This window comes from Cucurbita pepo, chromosome LG12, assembly GCF_002806865.2.
Source record: "Cucurbita pepo subsp. pepo cultivar mu-cu-16 chromosome LG12, ASM280686v2, whole genome shotgun sequence".
NCBI classification, from domain to species: Eukaryota; Viridiplantae; Streptophyta; class Magnoliopsida; order Cucurbitales; family Cucurbitaceae; genus Cucurbita; species Cucurbita pepo.
The window spans coordinates 1096944-1118781 of record NC_036649.1 but is presented as its reverse complement, the minus strand read 5'-3'; the positions used below and the strand labels follow the sequence as shown (position 1 = coordinate 1118781).

The window sequence follows — 21838 nt, the reverse complement described above, 5'->3', positions numbered from 1 at the left end:
AAAAGTTGAGAATCTCGAAAGTGTAGTCAAAAGTGACTCAAGTGTCAAACAAATGGTGTACTATGTTCGATGGCTCTAGATAAAGAGTCGAGCCTCGATTAAGGGGAGACTATTCAAGGGCTCCATAGATCTCAATGGAGGTTTTATCATGGTGTACTTTGTTCGAAGGGAGGACTGTTGAGGATTGTTGGGAGAGGAGTCCCACATCGGCTAAATAAGAGAGGTTGATCATGGATTTACAAGTAAAGAATAAATCTTCATTTATACGAGGTCTTTTGAGGACAATATCATACCATTATCGAGAGTCGTTAATCCTAACATTGTAGCCATCCAAAATCATCTCATCAAAGAAAGAAGTAAGCTAATTTATGAACTTAAAAGCTTTTATTTTATGTACAATGCCAGAAAAACGGTATCCACTCCGATAAAGCATTCAATTTTCTTCAAAATGAGCTATAATACTGCAAGTTTTTATATTCACTTAGCAGTAGGAAAAGAAGACTTACAAAGACGTCTCAGATGGCTTCTGAACTTCCCGGAGCTGGACTGAATTGTTGAAGCAGTGATAAAAGCCGAAGTGTGGGAATCTCTCATACCAGGTTTCCTGCTGAACATGTGTGTCCCAATGCTCCCCACTGCTGCTCTTGCCATACTTGTGAACCCAGCCTGAACCACTGTGGCCCTCGCCCCACGTACGGTTCCACCGTTCTCCATGTTTACCTTCCCACCATGTTTCCCCCTGTTTGACGCCATGACCATTTGAATCGAAGTTTTCGTCCCATTTGTCGCCCCACTTCGTCCAACCATCACCTTCACATCCTTCAGCCCATTTATCTGTGTACTTGATGCTGCCACCTTGTCCATCATACTTTTCACCCCATCTGCAAAGAAAGTTACATGCTAAAGCAAACTCAAATAGACAATTTCTTAAGAAGCATGTCACCAGATTAAACGTACGAAATCTCGAAAAAGGAATTCAGAGGATTGAGAATGCATCGCAAAAGACAAGTCAAGAGGACAACAAGAACAACAGGTGATTAACATCTCCAACATTTGAAAATTTTTGATACCTTTCATGCCAGATATGAGCATGACCAGGATCGACATACGTGTTCGGGTCAATTTTACACCATTTATGAGCATTCTTTTCAACTTGACCAGAGGTATTATAATATTCCCACCATTTCTCTTGCCACTCGGTGCCACTTCCATTTTTCCCCCATTTGTCTGCAGTTTTTTCAAGGTGAACAAGGCCTTGCTCCTGAAAGAAAGTAAGTTCAGTTATGGTCATAATAAGGACTGCTTGTTGCCATGATTGAAATTAGGAACCACATGAAGCAATTTCCAGGATCCACTATAGAGATCATTTCCCGACATCGAAACATCAGCGAATCCTTCTCTTCTCAAGTATCAGAGAGAGAGACACAAAAGAATTTGTTAGATATCAACAGACAGATTGTACATTACACACTCATAAAGGCATTTCCACCATCTCGCAATATCCAATGAAATGATTTAACTTCGTTTTCAAATTTGGCAAACTAGCATATGGATTCGAACTAACCATTAAGCACTTTAAGTGAGTGCATAAAACAAAGACTATTGAGACTTTAACTGATTGCATAAAGCAAATATTTTACAAGGATAATGCAACAGAAGCAAGCAAATCATTAACAATTTAAACTGACCTGCCGCATAGATTCTCTCCAATATTCACGCCAAACACTTCCATAGGCATCGCGGCCAGATTTCTCTGAACCAAGTTCCTTATAACCAAACTCATCAGCAGCTTCCCAATACTTGTTCTGCCACTCAGTGGCGAGGTCTGCGCTAACTCCCCTCGTTAGTGTCCACTTGCAAATCACTCCATCCGGTCTCTTCTCAACTCCCATCTCCTTCCACCATCGTGACCCATCTGAATCTATTCCTTTTGTTGATTCTTTATCTATGCTACTAAGCGCCTGAGATGCTTCTGCTGCAAGTACCGAAAACTCCATCCCAACATTTTCATCTTCTTCCAAGGAATGTGTCTCTGTACTGGTTTCCAATGATTCTAACTTTTCAATGTCCATCAATGATTGAAAAGGTGGTAGAAGAGGTTTGACGCTTTCAGGAAGTTCACTCTGAAAAGGAATTGAGAGAAAACCCACCGGAGGCTCTTTCTCCTTAACAAAATTGGATAACATTGGATATGCCTGGGATTTTCCAATTGGTCGCAACTCGCTGAAAGCATTACCATTCCCATCACTATCTGGAGGGGGTGTCCAAGACCAGAAATCTGGACCAGGGGTCGCGGTTGGTGAAGTTTCAGACTCGGGTAGCAGGGCGTTCTCACTTTGAAATTCAGATGATGCTAGATGAATCAAAAACAGTATAGAAAAATTAGTAAGAGAGCCTAAACAATCTAGTAAGAGAGCCTAAACAACCACATAAGAAGTTAACAAGTCTAAATACATAAACCATTAAATTGTCTCCTTCAAATTACTGAACCACAATAACACTATTTCTCTATTCTTTTCTAGGCGTGCTAGTTGTCAGGGTCATGTTCGTCCAGGGCGTGTTTCTCACGTCACGCCAAACCCTTTATTGGATTTCATGTTGTATTGTCTTAATATTGTATTTTCTGTTTGTATGACTATTTGGTAAAGTTATGTCTAGGCTTGCTAGACCTAAATCGCCCAAAATATACTATAGGGGATGCGACCAATCGTCAACTCCTCCCATCTAGACTTTGTATGATCGTTTGGCGAAAACACGTCTAGGCCTAGCAGACCTGAATCACCTCAAAATGTACTATAGGAGCTTGTGACTAATTGTCAATTCTTCCCACCCAAGTTATATGATATTTAAGTTGTGGTGTTTCTTTCTTTGCATATAGTCATATAACGACTTTCAAACCTTCTTTCAACTTTGCTTTCAAACTCTCTTTCAAAAATCACTCTGCCCCCGTTTCTAAAACCTTATTCTCAAAACGGGGCTAGAGACTCATACATTGCCTGACCGTAGGCGACAAGAATCCAAATTGGCTTGACTCACTCGGTATTGGGAGTGAGTGCCGCATAGTCACAAAAGTTCACTACCAAGATAATTGCGATTGTAACACTAGAAACACTGCCATTATTTTCTGTATTAGGATGTTGAATGCAGATCTATGTTAACCAATCAATTTTCTGAGCTTGAAACTCAGAGAAGATATGCCTGGTCAAACATGAAAGTTTATTCATTCGCTAACAAGCCAAACGGAAATGTACCAACTACTTGTAATATTCAAAGTTCAACTTGAAAGAAGGTCAAATACAGAAGAGAAAATAGCCTAGAATTTATACAAATGTGTAACTTGACTTCAACTCATATTATCAACAAATAGATCAGTTCTTCAAGATTCAATAATGTTAATAATACCTTCTTCACGATCGAGCAGTCCACCGTCATTCCTACTATTCAAATTCAAAGAAGTATTCGAATCAGCTACAATTCTAGTCTCACCAACAAGTGCACGAGCAGCTGCAATGGCGGCAGTGGCTCGATGTATGACCTGCATCCGCTGAATCTTATCCCTTTCCTCCGTCGGGACCTGAAGAATCTTACTGAACTCCCCGCTCTTCTCCTCCAACTGATCATCACTTCGATCACCGTCATTGCGATCGTCATTTCCCACAGTATTCTCCACAACTTTCCGAAACTCAATAGCTTTCCTCTGGCGCTCCACCGCGTTCTTCCACATCCCGAGATACGATTCTTCTCCATCCGAAACCCTAATTCTCAATCTCCTCGTGCCTCCCGCCCGCCGAATCTCAACCTCTCGTTCCAGAGGGAGAACGAGAAAGTTCTTGTCATTGAGTTGGGGAAAGTTGGAGATAGCGGTGGCGCGTGGACAAACTCCAAATCGGAACGCCATTAATCCGGAACTGAAGTGATGGAATTGTAAATTTCAGGTAGTGATTTGATCTGTGAACGCCATTTTTCTTCACCAGAGTACACTCCTAGCCCTCCGGAGATGGAAGAGAGGTTTCTTGAATTGGAAAAAAGGCTACGATACCGTTACCCACGGTCACCTTTCTTTCAAATAAATGCTTCTTTAATCTTTATTGGTCACATTTCGGACCCTCAGCCTACTGTCACGCCGGAGGGTTCTTCTTTTATGAGTGTAAAAACATTTTCCTTTTTGGGAATAAGAGATTTTTAAAAAAAATTTAAATTAGGATCGTATTTGTTTTGGATTAATTGAGGTATTTATTAATTAATTTAAATCTCAAACTAATTATTATCTCAATTTAATTTAGAAATTCAGGAATTAAATAAATACTAACCAATTTTCATTAATTTAACCAATTTTTTTTTAATTATGTTTAAAACTTTAGTAGAATTTTGGAGAATAATAATTTTATTTAATGAGCTAATTTAAATTAGAAATCCTTAATAATTATTCTAACGTTATGACACAAGCACCTTAAAAGGCCACTCAGTCTAGTAGGTTCGTATTCCAATGGATTCTCTATAAAAATTTAAGTTCATTACTAGTAGATATTGACCTTTTAGTCCATTATGTATAGCCTCACGATTTTTAAACAAGTCTACCCAGGAGAGGTTTCTACACCCTTACAAGACACCTCTCCAACTGATATAGGATCTCAAATGTTGTTCTTTTGAGTTAGAGACTCATAATCTTTCTGAAGTCGGAGTACTTAAGGGATATATGAATGAATTAAGACAACCTCTAATAATTAGTATTTATACTAACAATTTTTTTTTTATAAATATGTGAATAAAACAAAAACGTGTGAAATTTATTGAATTTTATTGAATGAAAGATGAACATGCGTAAGTTTCTGAATAATTCAACAAAGTTTCTGAGTAATTCAAACTGTTTTGAAGATTTGATATTCCAAAGTACTTCCAAAACAAAGCACCTGCAAAAACCTGTTCAAAATCTTAGAACCCTAATTTTAGCCTCGAATTTCAGTCATTGCCGTCCCCATTCTTCTACTGTTCTGCGTACTTTCTCTGTATAGTTTAATGAATGGACAAAAATGAAGAAAAAAGGGACATAAACAGACAAAAAAACTACACATAGTTGGAATTTTTTTTTATATATCTTTCTTCTCCACTCGCCTGAAAGGGTCAAAACAAGGCTGAATAAAGCGGCCCACCAAAAGCACTGACCCTTAGCGGCTGCTAACTTGTCTTCTCTCTCTGTTCAGATCCATCCATTACAGCAAAAGGGGTTCAAGGAATAGCCATAATCGCTTGTGGGTCTTCATTCTTTTCGTCTCTAATGGCGTCTCTTTGATCTCTTCTTGACTTATTATTAGTAGAATCCAACTTTAGGGTTTGGATTGTTGGTTCTTGGAATTGGAGGAGCGATCGGGTATGTCCGAATCGACGAGCCCGATAGCCCAACGGGTTCAGTCTTCTTCTTCTTCTTCTTCTTCTTCTTCGATTGATACCAGAGGAAAACATAGGATACAGGCTGAAGTGAAGCGGCTCGAGCAAGAAGCGAGGATTCTGGAGGTTAGTCCCTTTTTGCTCTTTCGTTTGAGGGTTCTGATTGTGTGTGATTTTGAATGTTTAGTGTTGAATTATCACTTCATGAATGTTTAAAACGCCATTTCTGAAATTGGGTACTTGAGAAATTTGGATTGGAGCTGGAACTGTTGTTGAATGAGCTCTGTTCTTCCATTTCAAATGTTTCTGAACTGTTTTGCTGCCTTGTTTTGTGCTGGTGTTCTTGTTTACTTTGATTCTGTTCTGATAGTTCTGAAGGGAAACTGTGAATGTTACTGTTGTGGATGTTGATTCCCACTCCATAGTTGTAGATTGGATGAAAATGTTGATGCTCAGAAGTAACATTCAAAGACGAACAGATTATCTTTGTTATCATAGCTTGAGAATTGTGGTGGTTAAAGGAGAAGTGTTGGCTCAAGCGAAATCTTCTGTTTCAATCGTAAAGAACAAAATGAAGGATGTTGTTCCTTGTTTTTCCTGTTCTCCTTGTGACCATTAGAAGCCAAATATGTGCCTGGACTCCTCTCATGAACGTTTGTATTGCGGGGTCCCACGTCGGTTGGAGAGGAGAATGAAGCATTCCTTATAAGGGTGTAGAAACCTCTCCCTAAGAGACGCGTTTTAAAACCTTGAGGGGAAGGCTAGAAGGGAAAGCCAAAAGAAGACGATATCTGTAGTGGTGGGGTTGGGTTGTTACAAATGGTGTCAGAGCCAGACACCGAGCGGTGTGCCAGCGCGGACGCTGACACCCAAGGGGGTGGAATTGTGAGATCTCACATTAATTAGAGAGGGGAACGAAGTATTCCTCATAAGAGTGTGGAAACTCTCTCTAGTGGACATATTTTAAAACCTTGAGGGGAAGCAATGAAGGGAAAGCCCAAAGAGGACAATATTTGCTAGCGGTGGGCTTGGGCTATTACAAATGATATCAGAGCTAGACACCTGGCGGGAGAGATTGTGAGATCCTACATCTGTTGGAGAGGGAAACGAAACATTCCTTATAAGGGTATGGAAATGTCTCCTTAGTGGACATGTTTTAAAACCTTGAGGGGAAGCCCGGAAGGGAAAGTCCAAAGAGGACAATATCTGCTAGTGGTGGGGTCGGGCTGTTACAAATGATATCAGAGCCAGACATCGCACAATGTACTAGCTAGGACGTTGGACCCCCAAGAGGGTGGATTGCGAGATCCTACATCGGTTGGAGAGGGAAACGAAGCATTCCTTATAAGGGTGTAGAAACCTCTCCTTAGTGGACGCGTTTTAAAGCCTTGAGGGGAAGCCCAGAAATGAAAGCTCCAAGAACCGAAATATCTCCATCTACGCAAGAATCACCTTCAATCAAAAGCTTCTGCTATTAGAGTAAATCAAATTTAGAACAGATTGAGAGGAATTTTATGTCATTTTCGAATATGAATAGCATTCGATGGATATAAACTTAGAACGCCTATTAAATCACCACTAGATTCAAAAGTTTAAATTATAACGGGCTTTTTGATTATGATTATTAGCATGGATATACTCGTATCGGCTCCAATGGGGATTAATTTTGTACCATTATGAATTCGAATGCAGGAAGAACTAGAACAGCTTGATAAACTGGACAAGGCATCAACAAAATGCAAAGAGTAAGCATGATATAATTCATTAGGGATCTGTTGATTGAGTATCCATAGAACATATCTCCAATTCATTTGTGAAATTGCTGTGTTTTGAACCTTGCAGAATGCTGAGCAACGTGGAAACAAGACCAGACCCCCTTCTCCCACAGTAGGATCTCTGTTCTTTCTTTTTTAAATTCATAGCTATGTCCTCAACAACAGACCTTTAAAATCTTCCTCGATCTCGTTTTTGGTTGGCTGCAGAACCCGTGGCCCTCTAAACCCGCTATGGGATCGATGGTTCGAAGGTCCACCGGATTCTAAAGGTTGCAGATGCTGGGTATTGTGATGGTGTTCTTGATTTCTCTTTGAATTTTTATACAGATTGGGAGATTGTTATGTTGTGATGATCATGGCTGCTTTGAAGAGTTTCTTCATTCAACTTAGGTACATTGTGAATAGTTTTTCTAAAGCAAATGTTGTATTCATTTATGAAAACACCTCCCATAAAGCTCTTCCCTTTCACTTGACACATTCTTTTCTGCAATATTAGGGATCATTTAAGCGAATTAAAGTGCATTTTTTTAGTGTTCTTATTCGAAACGATCGAGAGTTTTTGTGCAAAATACGACTGTTTTGAACATTTCCTGTTGATATTTGTAATAGCTTTGTCTCGAGTGCTAGCTTTAGCTCTATGCTCCTAATCATAGCTCTCGTTTTAGCCATGGTGCCAAGCTTGTGCTTAGTTATAGCTCATCTCGATCTCACTCTTTCTCTAGACCTCTATTCATAACTTCCGCGCACAATACTTATTTAAAGATCTCTAACTTTAATACGTTTTTAATTTTTGTTCTAGTAATGTGCTTACGCTTTTGATATTCAATTATACCTTGTCAACGAGGAAACATTGTTCTTCTACTTTGTAGACCACCAAATGTCGAAGAACATGATCAAAATTGCGATTGTTAATTGTTTGAAGACATTGACATATTTTTTAAAACATTGATTTGATGATTGTGCAAAGAGAAAATGGTTCAAGTAAGAGCAAGAGGAAATGAACATGCAACAAAGTACGCTAGCAGCAATTAAACTAAAGCACACCCTCGAAAGTGCTTCATTCGAAAGGATCATGCTCCCTAATTGTTGATAGCATTGCTACGTGCTGGCATTCAATTAGTCATGCTGGCACGTCACTCGGGTCATCGGTGATCTTTGGTTGTAAAAATTTGATCCTTAGGGGCATGTCTCAGCAACGCAAAACGAGAGATTCGTTCGTTATTGGACGTGATCAAACATCTCACGGGCAAAACATAAACTCCTCGACCCGATCCAAACATGAGAAGTTCCAATTTCGTTCTCGTATTGTCTGACATATTTGTCTCACACATTGAAGCAGGAAATTAGAGAAGCCAATCGGCACCGTCCACGTCATTCTTTAAAACCCAATAAACCTCATCCGATCCATCCACTCCCAAAGCTTGAAGCCGTTTTCGGCCCTGGATCTTCCGGCAGCCATTTCCGAAGCTCTGAACTTCCCACTTTTCCCCTCACAATGACACAGTCTCTGCAACTTTTCACCTCCGCCACCCGCTCTCCCGGCATTTCTCTCTCCAAACACTCCCTCTCAAAACCCTCTCCGTCCACCGCCGCTTTCCGCTTCCCTCTCTCCTTCACAAAATCGTCAATCAGAGCCTCTTCCTCTCCGGATTCCAATCCTCTGTCATCTGCTTTCACTTCCCAAGTCTTGGTTTCTGAAAATGGCTCCACCGTCGGAGGTGGAGCTGTGTCCTCTTCTGTTACTAGGGAGTTTGTGCCTGTTATGTCTGATTCCACCGCGATTGAGGTCGATACTGTGACGGAGGCTGAATTGAAGGAGAATGGCTTCAGGAGCACCAGGAGGACGAAGCTCGTGTGCACCATTGGCCCTGTTACCTGCGGATTCGAGCAGCTCGAGGCGCTCGCTGTTGGCGGGATGAATGTCGCAAGGATCAATATGTGCCATGGGACTCGAAACTGGCATCGGATGGTAATTGAACGCGTGCGGAGGCTCAATGAGGAGAAGGGCTATGCGGTCGCTATCATGATGGATACTGAAGGGAGTGAAATTCACATGGGTGATCTTGGTGGAGCTTCTTCGGCTAAAGCGGAAGTGAGTTCTTCAGTTCTTTATCGTTTTTCATCTTATTGTGTGATACTCAGTCGAATTCATTCTAATCTTTGCCCAAGATTAAAAACATTCCGACTGCATTTGAATACTAGGATTTGTCTAGCTTACCTAACAGGCGATCATGATTATGTTGTTGATTCAGAAGCTGAGAAACGTTTAGATTTCAAGTTTCTTCTGCCTGGAACTCTAAAATCCACTAAAGCTATTACACATTTTATGTTTTGAAACTAAGATGGGTCCTTTCATCATATAGTGTGTGTTGCGAACTTGTGTCGAGGCTTCTAAATATACTTTTATCATAAGCTACCCACCACTAGCAGAAATTGTTCTCTTTAGGTTTTTCCTTTTGAATTTCCCCTCAAGGTTTTTTAAAACACCTCTGCTATGTAGATGCATAGTCTAGCCTTACTCCGACCAGTGCCTGGCTTTGAAGGGGGTGGATTGGGGGGTCCCACATCGATTGGAGAAGAGAATGAGTGCCTGCAAGGATATGGGCCCCGAAAGGGGTGGATTGTGAGACCTCACATTGATTGGAGAGAGGAACGAATGTCAGCAAGAACGCTAGGTCCTGCAGGGGGTGGATTGTGAGATCCCACATCGGTTGGGAGGAGAACGAAACATTCTTTATAAGGATGTGAAAACCTCTCCCTAGCAAACGCATTTTAAAACCTTGAGGAAAGTCCGGAAGGGAAAGCTAAAAAAAAAGACAAAAGCTACTGTGAACTAAAAATCTTCTTAGAAGTTGTACTTACGAATTAGCTTACTTCTTCTGTTCCCAAGTAATTATACGGGAAGATGGTCCGCATGTTTAACTGCTTGCTCTTTTCTATGTAGGATGGTGAAATCTGGACATTCAGTGTCAGAGCTTTTGATTCAACACTCCCAGAACGCACTATTAATGTTAACTATGAAGGGTTTGCAGAAGGTTACTGGTTCTATCCTAAATCTAAAGTTCTCTCTGGCTTTTACTGAATGCATGCACTATCTAATATAGCCCCAGAATTGGATGTATGTGCGTTCATTATTGTAGTAAGTTCCATGATATTGGTATCAATCTTGAATTATCATTGATATTGTGTAGATGTGAGAGTGGGTGATGACCTCCTTGTTGATGGTGGAATGGTGAGGTTTGAGGTGATAGAAAAGATCGGTCCTGATGTTAAGTGCCTGTGTACCGACCCGGGATTGTTGTTGCCACGGGCTAATTTGACGTTTTGGAGGGATGGACATCTAGTTCGAGAACGTAATGCCATGCTCCCTACAATTTCTTCTAAGGTAGGCGCCTCCCTCTTCCTTAAACTGTCTCCATATATTTGAGGTTAACCTTTTGTGCAACCTAATAGTGCAAATTGGCCTGATACAATGAGGTATTTCCAGTCTAATGCGAGTTTTATGAATCCAGGATTGGTTGGATATTGATTTTGGGATTGCTGAAGGTGTTGATTTTCTTGCCATATCGTTTGTGAAGTCAGCTGAAGTGATTAAACATCTCAAAAGCTATATTGCTGCACGTTCTCGTGGCAGGTAGGCATAATTGTGGGGGTGTGCTGATTGCTTCTTTTAGTCCATTTGGGTCTGAAGCAATGGACCTCTTATCGTAACGGCCCTAGTCCATCCCCAGTTCATATTGTTTTTTTTGGGCTTTCTCCTTCGAACTTCTCCTCGAGATTTTTAAAATGCATCTGCTAGGAAGAGATTTGTGGGATCTCACAATTGCAGACCAATGTAGGAATAAAAAAAATGCTTCGTTCTCCTCCCTAACCAATGTGGGATCTCACAATCTACCCCCTTTGAGGCCCAGCGCCCTCGCTGACGCTTGTTTCCTTCTCTAATCAATGTAAGACTCCCCAATCCACCCCCTTCGAGACCTAGCGTCTTTGCTGGCACACCGCCTCGTGTCCATCTCCCCTTCGAGGCTCAGCCTTCTCGCTGGCACATCACCCAGTATCTTACTCTGGTACCATTTGTAATGGCGCAAGCCCACCACTAGCGGATGTTGTTCTCCTTGGACTTTCCCTTTTGAGCTTCCCTTCAAGGTTTTTAAAACGTATTTGCTAGGGAGAGGTTTCCACATCCTTATAAATAATGCTCCGTTCAATTCCCCAACCAATGTGGGGTCTCACGATCCACTCCCTTTCGAGACCTAGTGTCCTCGCTGGCACTCGTTCCTTTCTCTAATCGATGTGGTACTCCCCAATCCACCCCTATTCGGGGCTCAACGTCCTTGCTGACACACTGCCTCATGTCCACCCCCCTTCGAGACTCAGCCTCCTCGTTGGCACATCGCTCAGTGTCTGACTTTGATACCATTTGTAACGGCCCAAGCCCACCACTAACAGATATTGTCCTCTTTGGGCTTTCCCTCAAAGTTTTTAAAACGTGTCTGCTAGGGAGAGGTTTCCACACCTTTGTAAAGAATGTTTCGTTCTTCTCCCTAGTCGATGTGGGATCTCACACTCATGGTTGGTTCTCACGGATTTAGTGGACCATATATATCTTAACTATGTGTTAGTATATGGGCGCGTTCTAAATAATTTTTCGTTTTTAAATTCGATATGCAGTGACATTTCCATCATTGCGAAGATAGAGAGTCTGGACTCATTGAATAACCTGGAAGAAATTATTGTAGCATCAGATGGTGCCATGGTAGCTAGAGGAGATTTAGGAGCACAAATACCACTGGAACAGGTGCCATCAGTCCAGCAAAAGGTCGTCCAACTATGCAGGCAGTTAAATAAACCAGTTATTGTTGCTTCACAGCTGCTGGAGTCGATGATCGAATATCCTACACCCACCAGAGCGGAAGTTGCTGATATTTCCGAGGCGGTTAGGCAGCGATCAGATGCTCTAATGCTTTCTGGTGAGTCCGCCATGGGCCAGTACCCTGACAAGGCATTAGCTGTTCTGAGAAATGTCAGCTTAAGAATTGAGAAATGGTGGAGGGAAGAGAAACGCCATGAACCTATGGAACTCCCTGAAGTTGGATCTTCATCCTCAGATAGCATCTTAGAAGAGATCTGCAATTCCGCTGCTAAAATGGGTAAGCTTTATCATATCCTCCAACTATACTATAGTTTAGATCTATGCTAGATCGATGCTGCTTTAGTACTGTAATAGCTCAAGTCCATCACTAGCCGATATTGTTCTCTTTGAGTTTTTCCTTTCGGGTTTTCCCTCAAGGTTTTTAAAATCTAGAGAGGGGTTTACACACCCTTATTAAGAATGTTTTGTTCTCCTCCCCAACTGATGTGGGAACTCACAATCCACCTCCTTTGGGGTCTAGTGTCACGGTCAAATGGTGATTGTGACACCCAACATCCTTGCTGGCACTCGTTTCCCTTCTCTAATTGATGTGGGACCTTCCAATCCACTTCCTTCAGGGCCCAGCGTCCTTGCTGGTACACCGGCTCGTGTCCACCCCCTTCCGGGGCTCAGCCTCTTCGCTGGCACATCACCTGGTGTTTGGCTCTGATACCATTTGTAACCGCTCAAATCCATCGGTAGTAAATAGTCTTATTTGAGCTTCCTCTTTTGGGCTTCCTCTCAAGGTTTTTAAAACGCCTCTGCTAGAGAGAGGTTTTCATACCTTTGTAAAGAATGTTCCGTTCTCCTCTCCTCCCCTGCTAGAGAGAGGTTTTCATACCCTTGTAAAGAATGTTCCGTTCTCCTCTCCTCCCCAACTAATGGGATCTCACAACTATAGTTTAAATCTATGCTTTGGTACAATGAAAAACACAAATACTACCTCACATCATTTCACAATTCCAGCATAGAACATGGCTTCTTGAGTAGGCGTTCTTCATATGCTACTATCATCTATCCCTCACTTCCTTATAATGCTGCTCCTGTTGCTTATTCCTGTGTAGCCAATAATTTGGAGGTGGATGCAATTTTCGTCTACACAAAGACAGGCCACATGGCATCTCTCCTGTCCCGATGTCGACCCGATTGCCCGATCTTTGCATTTACAGAAACGACATCAGTGAGGAGACGTCTTAACCTGCAATGGGGTTTGATACCCTTCCGGATGAGCTTCTCAGACGACATGGAAAACAACCTCAACAAAATATTTTTGCTACTCAAAGCCAGAAACTTGATCAAATCAGGTGACCTTGTCATTGCTGTCTCAGACATGTTGCAGTCTATCCAAGTTATGAATGTTCCATAAGAAGTAAGGTGGCTCTCTATGTTTCTGCTAATGTTTTCATTCCTTTGAACTCTTTAACTTGAACAAAGCTTCAGGATCTGTTATTTAGTTGCTAGGAAACCTATGGGAACTCTGATTCACTTGCTTTATTTCGTTTTGTTCTCTAACATCTTTGTGGCTATCAGATTAGTAATCTATGAACAAAAATGCTCAAACCAAGAATCGCCCGAACAGCACTCGGTCGTAGTTGGTGATCCGAGCTGTTTTTCTCTTGAAGATGAAGCTTACCCTCTATCATCTTACTGATCGACCTTGACCTCTGATATTTTAAGATCATATCAAGTATTCAAATTGTTTCGAGAAAGAGAAACTAATGACCATACAATAATGACATTTGTACTTAGTTTAAAATTTAAAAAAAGAAAAAAAAATGTTTGAATAAATATTTAAATGTGAGAGAAAAGAAATAGATATGTATTAAAATTTAAATAGAAAGAGTAATAAATAAATAAATAAATAATTTTTTTTAAAAAAGAAAATTTAATTTTTTTTAGGGGGGAAAAATATTGTTAAAATAACTTATATAACTAATTAAAATTGTATATATTTTTAATTATTTGAGGAAATTGAAATTACTTTATTAACATTCTAAATGACATCTTCAAACTAATTTATAATTCAACGTTATTATTTTCTCTCCAATTCTAAACCTTTATGTCTTCATCAATCACCATCCCTTATTTTTATTTCTAAATAATTCATAGAAAATGTTAAATTGTGTCCCACCCTCTACCTAAGAAAACATTATCTTATCTTTTTACGAGATAATATCTATATTTATAATATAAGAGTATCGAGTACGCCTCTACTTAGATATTATGTATTTATTCAACGTCACAGTCATATAATACTTAGATATAGAAGTACTATAAACTTATTGGAGAGGGAAACATAACCTTCCTTGTAAGAATGTGAAAATCTTTCCTTAGTAGACACGTTTTAAAACTGTGAGGCTGACAACAATACGTAATGGGTCAAAGCGAATTAGCGGTGGGCTTGTACTGTAACAAATGAAATCAGAGCCAGACACCGGGTAGTATGCCAGTGAGGACACTAAGTTCCAAGGGGGATGGATTGTGAGATCCCACATCGATTGGAGAGGGGAACGAAACTTGAATAAGGGTGTGGAAACATCTCCATAGTAGTTGCGTTTTAAAACATAAGAGTTCAAAATTGTGATGTTTGATAATATAATTGATAGGTAGTCGTTATGCTACGGCTACCTATATTATATAGGTATTGACTAAATTTTAATAACGAGAAATAATTTGGGGATGATATTTATTTATTAACGTTGAAATTCAAAACCCTAATGATCTCATTGGTAAGACTATAGGAAAGAAGCTTTAAAAATAATTTAGAATATAATAATATTTGATTAAGGTTAATTAATTAGGTTTCCCTAGGTAGGTCATCAAAATAGGTCATTTGATAGGGATGACATCTTCAAAACCCTAATTTTTTAAAAAATAAAATAAAATAAAAATAGTGTTATGTTCATCAACTTCATTACGATGATTGGTGGATTAGTTTGGAATCCTCATGTGTTTGGTCGGATTTTAGGGTAAGTTTTCAGTCCTTTTCTTGTTCTTGTCTTTATTTGAACAATTTTGAAACGACAAAAGAATTCCAAAAACCAAATGACAAAACCCAAAATAGTACTATAATAATTTTTTGGTTGATTTACATAAAACCCACAAACATTTTAGTAATATAATTAGAAAATTAGAGTTACCGTGAGACGTTATAGACCGTTTTAGAGCGGAACCCATATGGAAGCTGGTGGGTATGTGGTGGGTATGTGGTGGGTATGTGGCATCTGAGTAAAGGAGAAGTATATGACAACGATCCCCATACACTGACATGAGTCATTTTCGTATGTTTTGTTCTCACTAAAAAATTAGAGTTACCGTGGGACGTTATAGACAGTTCTAGAGCAGAACCCATATGGAAACTGGTGGATATGTGGTGGGTATGTGGCATCTGAGTAAAGGAGAAGTATATGACAACGATCCCCATACATTGACATGGGTCATTTTCGTATGTTTTGTTTTCACTAACATGATTTCTAAGAAAATTACGGTGAAGTCACCTAATGTAAAAGTGTTCTCAAACTAAACACGGTTCAAACCAAACACATTTTCTAGGAAAATTACTAGGAGGTCATCTAACGTGAAATTGTTCTAAAAGAAACATGTTTTGTCCTTACTAACATGCTTTCGAGAAAAATTACTAGGAGGTCACCTAACCTAAAATTGTTCCAAACAAAACATGTTTTGTCCTTTATCCTAGGAAAATTTCTAGGAGGTCAACTAACTTAAAATTGTTCCAAAGCAAACATGTTTTATCCTCGCTAACATGTTTCTTTGGCAAATCACTAAGAGGTCACCTTATGTAAAATTGTTTCAGACCAAACACGCTTAACTTTGGGGTTTTATGATTGAGCCACCGAAATAGAAAGTTCACCGGGTTATAAACAGTAACTATCAATTCTTTTAAATATCACTATTGTTTGGATATAGTATCGGTTTATTCATATATCATTCATTTCCTCGAGTGTCACATGTCCAGTAGCTTCCATCTTGGTTTGTGCTTGAACCACATCGTACGAGTAGAGGTCTCATTCTAATATCATCTGTAACGCGCCATGTACGAGAATATCATAGTCATAAAAAGAAACCACATTTATTAACGTATTCGACCAATGTGAAGATTTTTTTTAATGCGACAAAAGATAAGATTTGACCCCTCATCTACCCCTTCAGAAAAATTGTGGATGAACATCCATTTTATCAAACATTCACTCCCTCAAACCAACTTCAATTGTGATGGAAAATGAATTTTAGGATATTTCACGACGTTATATTTCCATCGACATTTTCATCGAAAATTTTATATATTCGTGCGTTCAACATCAACATAAGAAATGAATCTATATAAAAATAAATTAAATTAATAAAAAGTTTTATTAATACCTTTGAACTTCAAAAATACCTTCATCACCCGTGCCACGTTTCAAAAATACACATAAATTTTCAAAAGTCGCATTACAAAATAGATGATCTATGATGTTCCAGTACATGGTTTCCGTTCATGTATTGACGGGTTAAGAGTGTTAATGCTACTTTTAAAATTTCATGAGTATTTTTTAAACATAGTACTGACCGTACGAGTATTTTTGAAATTTTTAAAAAGTTGAAAGTTATTAATAAAACTTTTTAAAGTTGAAGGGTATTTTTGAAATACTATTTTTCTTAATAAAATAGTACTTAAGGCTCGAAACGCTAGAAATATTTCTTAAAGTAGAGCGTGGACCTTGTCGTTAGCATACCAAAAGTTGATACATTTGTAAACATAAAGACAATTGAGTTTCATATAAATTAGGTTTTAAAAGTTTGGGAATGATGAGGTTAATTAAGATATAAAAATTTAATCAATAAATTCAACTAAGTATCATTAAAAAAGATGAAACAAACGTATTAGTGAAGCTTTTCTTATTTTATCATCCATAATCATTAGCTTAATCCCTCTTTCACTTTTAATCATCAAAACAATATTCAATTATTTCAAATCCCTTTAGTATTAATTAATTTCGGGTTCAATTCAGCTCTATTGTTATTCAGATGTGATATCTGTTTATTTGTATTTCTCTTTTTTGCCCGAGCGTCACGAAATGTAACAAAAAAAAAAAAAGACCCTGAACTTTAAGTTGCATCGTTTGGATCATAAACGTTCAATTCTATCAAATTGAATACTACTCGAGTTCAAATTTGTTAATCGAAATTTGAGCTTGAAGAGGGAGATTCTATACAGATCTATAGATCTCGATAGCATCAAAGCAAGACTCCATCCAAATTCGTCAATCTTCACCTTGACTCAATTGTGAGAGAATATAGGATTAGGGTTTGGTCTGCCCGAATATAATTCGTATATGTGATATCTCACATCGATTGGAGAGGGGAATGAAGCATTCTTTATAATGACGTGTAAACTTCTCTCTATTAGACACGTTTTAAAAATCTTAAGGAAAAACTCACAAATGTATAACTCCCGAGGAATTTCAATTGCGCTTATATTCATCACTGTAGGAATTGGGTTCATGCTTTCTCTAGCCCCTTCTCATCTATTGACTCCTGACGTATGTAAAGGAGTGTAGTTCATTCCATAAATTCTTACCTCTCTATTTGGATTTTTCAAAGCTTCATGGACGTGCAGAAGAGAAATACTATCCCCACTCGGACCAAGACATAACTTTTACTTGTTCAAATAACAATTAAGGTGAAGCAGGGTCAGGAACAACGAATCTCTTTATGATAAACAGATTCATTTTGCAAGTTCGTTATTACAGGTAGTTCCTACAAAGGATCGAACTGATTTCATTTGATTCTTCTTTTTCGTCAGTAAAGACTCCAGATTAATTCGACGGAACCCCTAGACTATTACTTCTGAACCTGATTGAATAAGATAATAAAGAGAAAGACGAAACCTTAAACCTGGACTGATTGAACTCGGTAAAGCTGCTTCGGAAGATCTTTGAAATTCCGATTCTTTCTTTTTCTATTTCCTCTTCCATTTTCTTGTGAGATTACCTCATTCCGTTCTTTCTATAGGAAAAGAAAAATCCAAATAGGAGAATATCTATTAGCGGTGGGCTTGAACTGTTACAGTATCTCCTTCCTTCACCGTCATAAAATTAAAAAAAGTAAACTATTGACTCAATTATGGTTGTCCCAATGAAACTTTATTTAATTGTACTCTCTTTTTCTTAAACATTATGTCTTATAATTACACCTAATTGTCTCCCAATTATACCCCTCAATATATATATATATATATAAGTATTTTTGTTTAATTACATACAATTTTTAAAGAAAAACTAAGAATCATAATGATTATCCAACAAAACATATTTGTTATTTTCTTCATTAAAATCAACGACTAATTGACAGATAATCTTTATCTAAACAAAACGAATAATTACATTTGAAAAAAATAATAAAAAAGCAGAATTTTGTCCCCTTTAATGGAACCTCCTTGATTATGTCTCCATTTTATAGCATTTTAGTACCATTTTTAATCCTAATTATTTTTGTTCTCTATTATATACATTGTGTGTATTGTATCTTTTTTAGAAGTCTCATTTTAAAACGGATATTTAATCAGTTAATACCTCGAGAAACTATTGGAACATTAATTGAGTTCTGTTATGTGATGGATTGTCTGAATGTTTTGTATCAATCGAGTAGGCCTCGATCCCAACTTCAAAAGAGTTAGTTTTCATTCGAATAAAGTTTGACTAAGGTTGGTCTAGTGGGTTGAGTTGATCCGGTCCTGAGTCTTAGGGCCAACCTTATGGGTCAACCTCCGTGGCCTATCTGTGTTGGCTAGAAGATTCAAGGGTCAACCTCTCGTGGCCAATCGTCCGTGGCCTATCTTTGTTGGCTAGAAGATTTAAGAAATGAGGAACGTAGGGTGACGTGATCATGTCGTAAGGGATGCAAGAGAATGTAGAGGTAATCAGAGGTACTATTTAATAAGTTTTGACAAATTAGAAAACAAAAATTGAAAATTGAAAATTTTAGAATTATTAAAAAGTTAATAAAGAAATAATCTTGTGGAATTCGTGTATTTTATCCCATATTTACAGTAACGTACTGACCAATCGTACTGAGTGACTGCACATTAATAATACGCATCCCCATTACTTTGTTTGGACTTTCAAGAGATTTACTATTTTGCCACGAGTGATTATGATGGCTTTTCCAGATTCCCGGGATATAAAGGTCATCTAACAGTCCCACACAACTTAAGGGGGGTATTAACGTAAATTCGTTATAATTGACTCACCATGAATCAGAGCTCGCCACGTTGCCTCCCTCGGGATAATATCTTCATCCACCACGTCATTAACTCAATTATCAAATATGAATATAAGCCATGCCATGTAGTTAATGACGTGTCTAAACGGTCCAAGTCAGCAATCTGCATTTGCTATAAAGAAGTCCAGCCCCAATTTTGCCCACTCCACACTCGAGAGCCACAAAAATCCCTGCTAATTTCTCTATCTTCATCATCATCTTCTTCATCTTCACCGGCGACGACCATCGGGCCGGTGAAATGAATATTCCGGTAACCGACTCTTCCGAATCTGCACACACTCTTCGAATCTCCGATCATCGCCGTCATGTGTTTCACGAAAAGCTCTGATCCGAAATCCAAATTTCTCGCTCGCTTAGTCACGAAGTTATCCGCTCCAGCTCCATGGAAATTCGGGGAAAGGTATCCATTTCTAGCCTCCTTAGGTGAAATTTTTGGTATATTCTGACTTCTCGGGAGGTTTTTTGTCTGTAATTTTCAATATGAGGAGAGTGGTTGGTGGAGAGGAATGAATTTTGAAGAACTGCAGGCATTGATTTCTGGATTTTAATTTCTCTGATTGTTCATTAATTTTGTGTAATCTTTCGTTTTCCCTTTCCTATCTTCATTTCTGAATGGAGGATGAATGTATTAAGAGGAAAACTAGACGCATCTACTTCGATTTTGTTCACTCAGAGCCTGTGAGTTAATTATGAATCGGTGTTTATTAATTGGTTCTGAGAATGGAGCAGAGATGACGAGGGTGCGTAATTAATTACTGATTACTGCATCAAACAGAGAGCTTGAGGGTTTTAGGGTTCAGATTAAGCTTAAAAACCCCCTCATTTAGACTATTCATGTTCTAAGTACCTGTTTGAATCTGTTCTTGTTGTCTTCAGATGAAGATTCAACCCATTGATATCGATACTCCTACTGGAAGAGTTGCCATTCGTGCTGATCCGGGCAAACAGGTTCTGAAATCGCGTCTCAGAAAGCTATTTGACCGTCCCCCTAATGTTCTGAAGAATTCTTCTGCGGAGAAGCCGATTGCCGCTGGGGAAGCTGCTCAGTTCATCATCAACAAAGATGGAGGCTCTGAGTTCGAGCCAAGTTCCATTTGTTTGGCTAAAATGGTGCAGAGTTTCATAGAGGAGAGTAATGAAAAGCAGTTGTCGGTGGCGACTGCTGTGAAAAATGGTCGCAACCGTTGCAATTGCTTCAACGGGAACAATAATGACAGCTCCGATGATGAGTCCGATGACTTCGGCGGTGGTTTTGGTGAATCTGTACCAATCGGATCATCTGGTGCCGATGTTTCCGACTTGCTCAAGGTAAATGCCGCTTCCATTTTTCTCCGGAAATTTAGTTCTCCGCTTCTGAAACTGAAATTGATCGTACTCCATTTTTTGGGAATCAGAGTCTGATTCTTTCCGCTAGCGTAGCCGAGAGAAACCTCTTAGCCGACACCGCGAAGATCTTTGAGAAGAACAACAAGATTCACAAGAAGAAAGACGATTTGAGAGAAGTTGTCACAGATGGCCTTTCTTCTCTAGGTTACGATTCTTCAATCTGTAAATCAAAATGGGACAAATTCCCTTCACATCCTGCAGGTAATCCATTGCGCTTCTCTAAGAACAAAAACAAAAAACATAGAAACACCTGCATAAGATTCGAATTAATCTGAAAATTCTGCCTGTAGGGGAATATGAATACATCGATGTGATAGTGGAGGGGGAGAGATTGCTGATCGACATAGATTTCAGATCGGAGTTTGAAATCGCTCGTTCAACCGGAATGTACAAGGCGATCCTCCAATTACTTCCAAATATCTTCGTCGGCAAACCGGATCGTCTAGGTCAAATCGTCTCGATCGTATCGGAGGCTGCGAGACAAAGCTTGAAAAAGAAGGGGATGCACTTTCCGCCATGGAGGAAAGCCGAATACATGAGAGCCAAATGGCTTTCCCCTCACATCAGATCCAAACCTCCGATTCCATCGCAAAAAGAAATCGAAAACTCTAACAACGAGCAATCGCCGACAGAAACGGATTGCGGAGACTTCGAAATGATATTCGGCGACGAAACGACAACATCACCTCCTGAGAGTGAATCGATCGCTTCATCATCTCCTCCGCAGAAAGGTTTCAATGACGGCGAGAAGGCTGCAGTGGCAGTGACGGCCTGGCAACCTCCGGCGATCAAACCGAAGAGTCTCGATAGAGGAGCTAAGATCGTTACGGGATTAGCATCAATCCTGAAAGAGAATCCGTAAAAATTTTGGGGTTTTTTTTTTTCTTTTTTTCTTTTTTGAAATATCATAAAAAAAAAATAATTATGTGGGGGTAAATAGTAAATATCCGGAAATGTATGGGCTTTTGTTTAATTGAGAAAAAAAAAAGAAAAAAAAAAAGAAAATGAAAGGAAAATCCTTCCGGTTTTTTGATTGTAGGGATATTCTAGTCTGTAATGGGCAGCAAATTTGGCTTACCCAATCTTTTTGTAAAAA

The 21838-nt window shown here is 39.1% G+C and overlaps 4 protein-coding genes and 1 long non-coding RNA gene across 5 annotated transcripts in view; 3 read left to right on the top strand and 2 right to left on the bottom strand.

Moving 5' to 3' along the window:
* The window catches only part of LOC111807260, a 24594-nt gene extending 5016 nt beyond the window's left edge, over positions 1-19578 (bottom strand). The window contains exons 1-2 of the long non-coding RNA XR_002816936.1: positions 19501-19578; positions 3972-3980 (exon numbers count right to left, since the gene is read on the bottom strand). This is a non-coding gene — a long non-coding RNA (uncharacterized LOC111807260). The remainder of the gene's footprint in view (positions 1-3971; positions 3981-19500) is intronic.
* Positions 366-4128, bottom strand: LOC111807253. The gene is made up of 4 exons (XM_023692897.1): positions 3403-4128; positions 1689-2353; positions 1071-1261; positions 366-881 (listed from the first exon to the last, which is right to left on the bottom strand). The coding sequence occupies exons 1-4, from the start codon at positions 3896-3898 to the stop codon at positions 503-505; spliced, it is 1731 nt and encodes a 576-aa protein (XP_023548665.1). The 5' UTR covers positions 3899-4128; the 3' UTR covers positions 366-502.
* LOC111807258 (guanine nucleotide-binding protein subunit gamma 2) lies at positions 5091-7729 on the top strand. Its single transcript, XM_023692902.1, has 4 exons — positions 5091-5511; positions 7078-7130; positions 7228-7272; positions 7368-7729. Exons 1-4 carry the CDS (start codon positions 5371-5373, stop codon positions 7450-7452), a joined length of 324 nt encoding a protein of 107 aa, XP_023548670.1. The 5' UTR covers positions 5091-5370; the 3' UTR covers positions 7453-7729.
* LOC111807252 (pyruvate kinase isozyme A, chloroplastic-like) lies at positions 8540-13584 on the top strand. The gene is made up of 6 exons (XM_023692896.1): positions 8540-9252; positions 10105-10195; positions 10352-10545; positions 10673-10794; positions 11832-12310; positions 13137-13584. The coding sequence occupies exons 1-6, from the start codon at positions 8656-8658 to the stop codon at positions 13436-13438; spliced, it is 1785 nt and encodes a 594-aa protein (XP_023548664.1). The 5' UTR covers positions 8540-8655; the 3' UTR covers positions 13439-13584.
* Positions 19504-21838, top strand: LOC111807255. The gene is made up of 4 exons (XM_023692900.1): positions 19504-19756; positions 20233-20664; positions 20751-20943; positions 21033-21838. Exons 1-4 carry the CDS (start codon positions 19739-19741, stop codon positions 21602-21604), a joined length of 1215 nt encoding a protein of 404 aa, XP_023548668.1. The 5' UTR covers positions 19504-19738; the 3' UTR covers positions 21605-21838.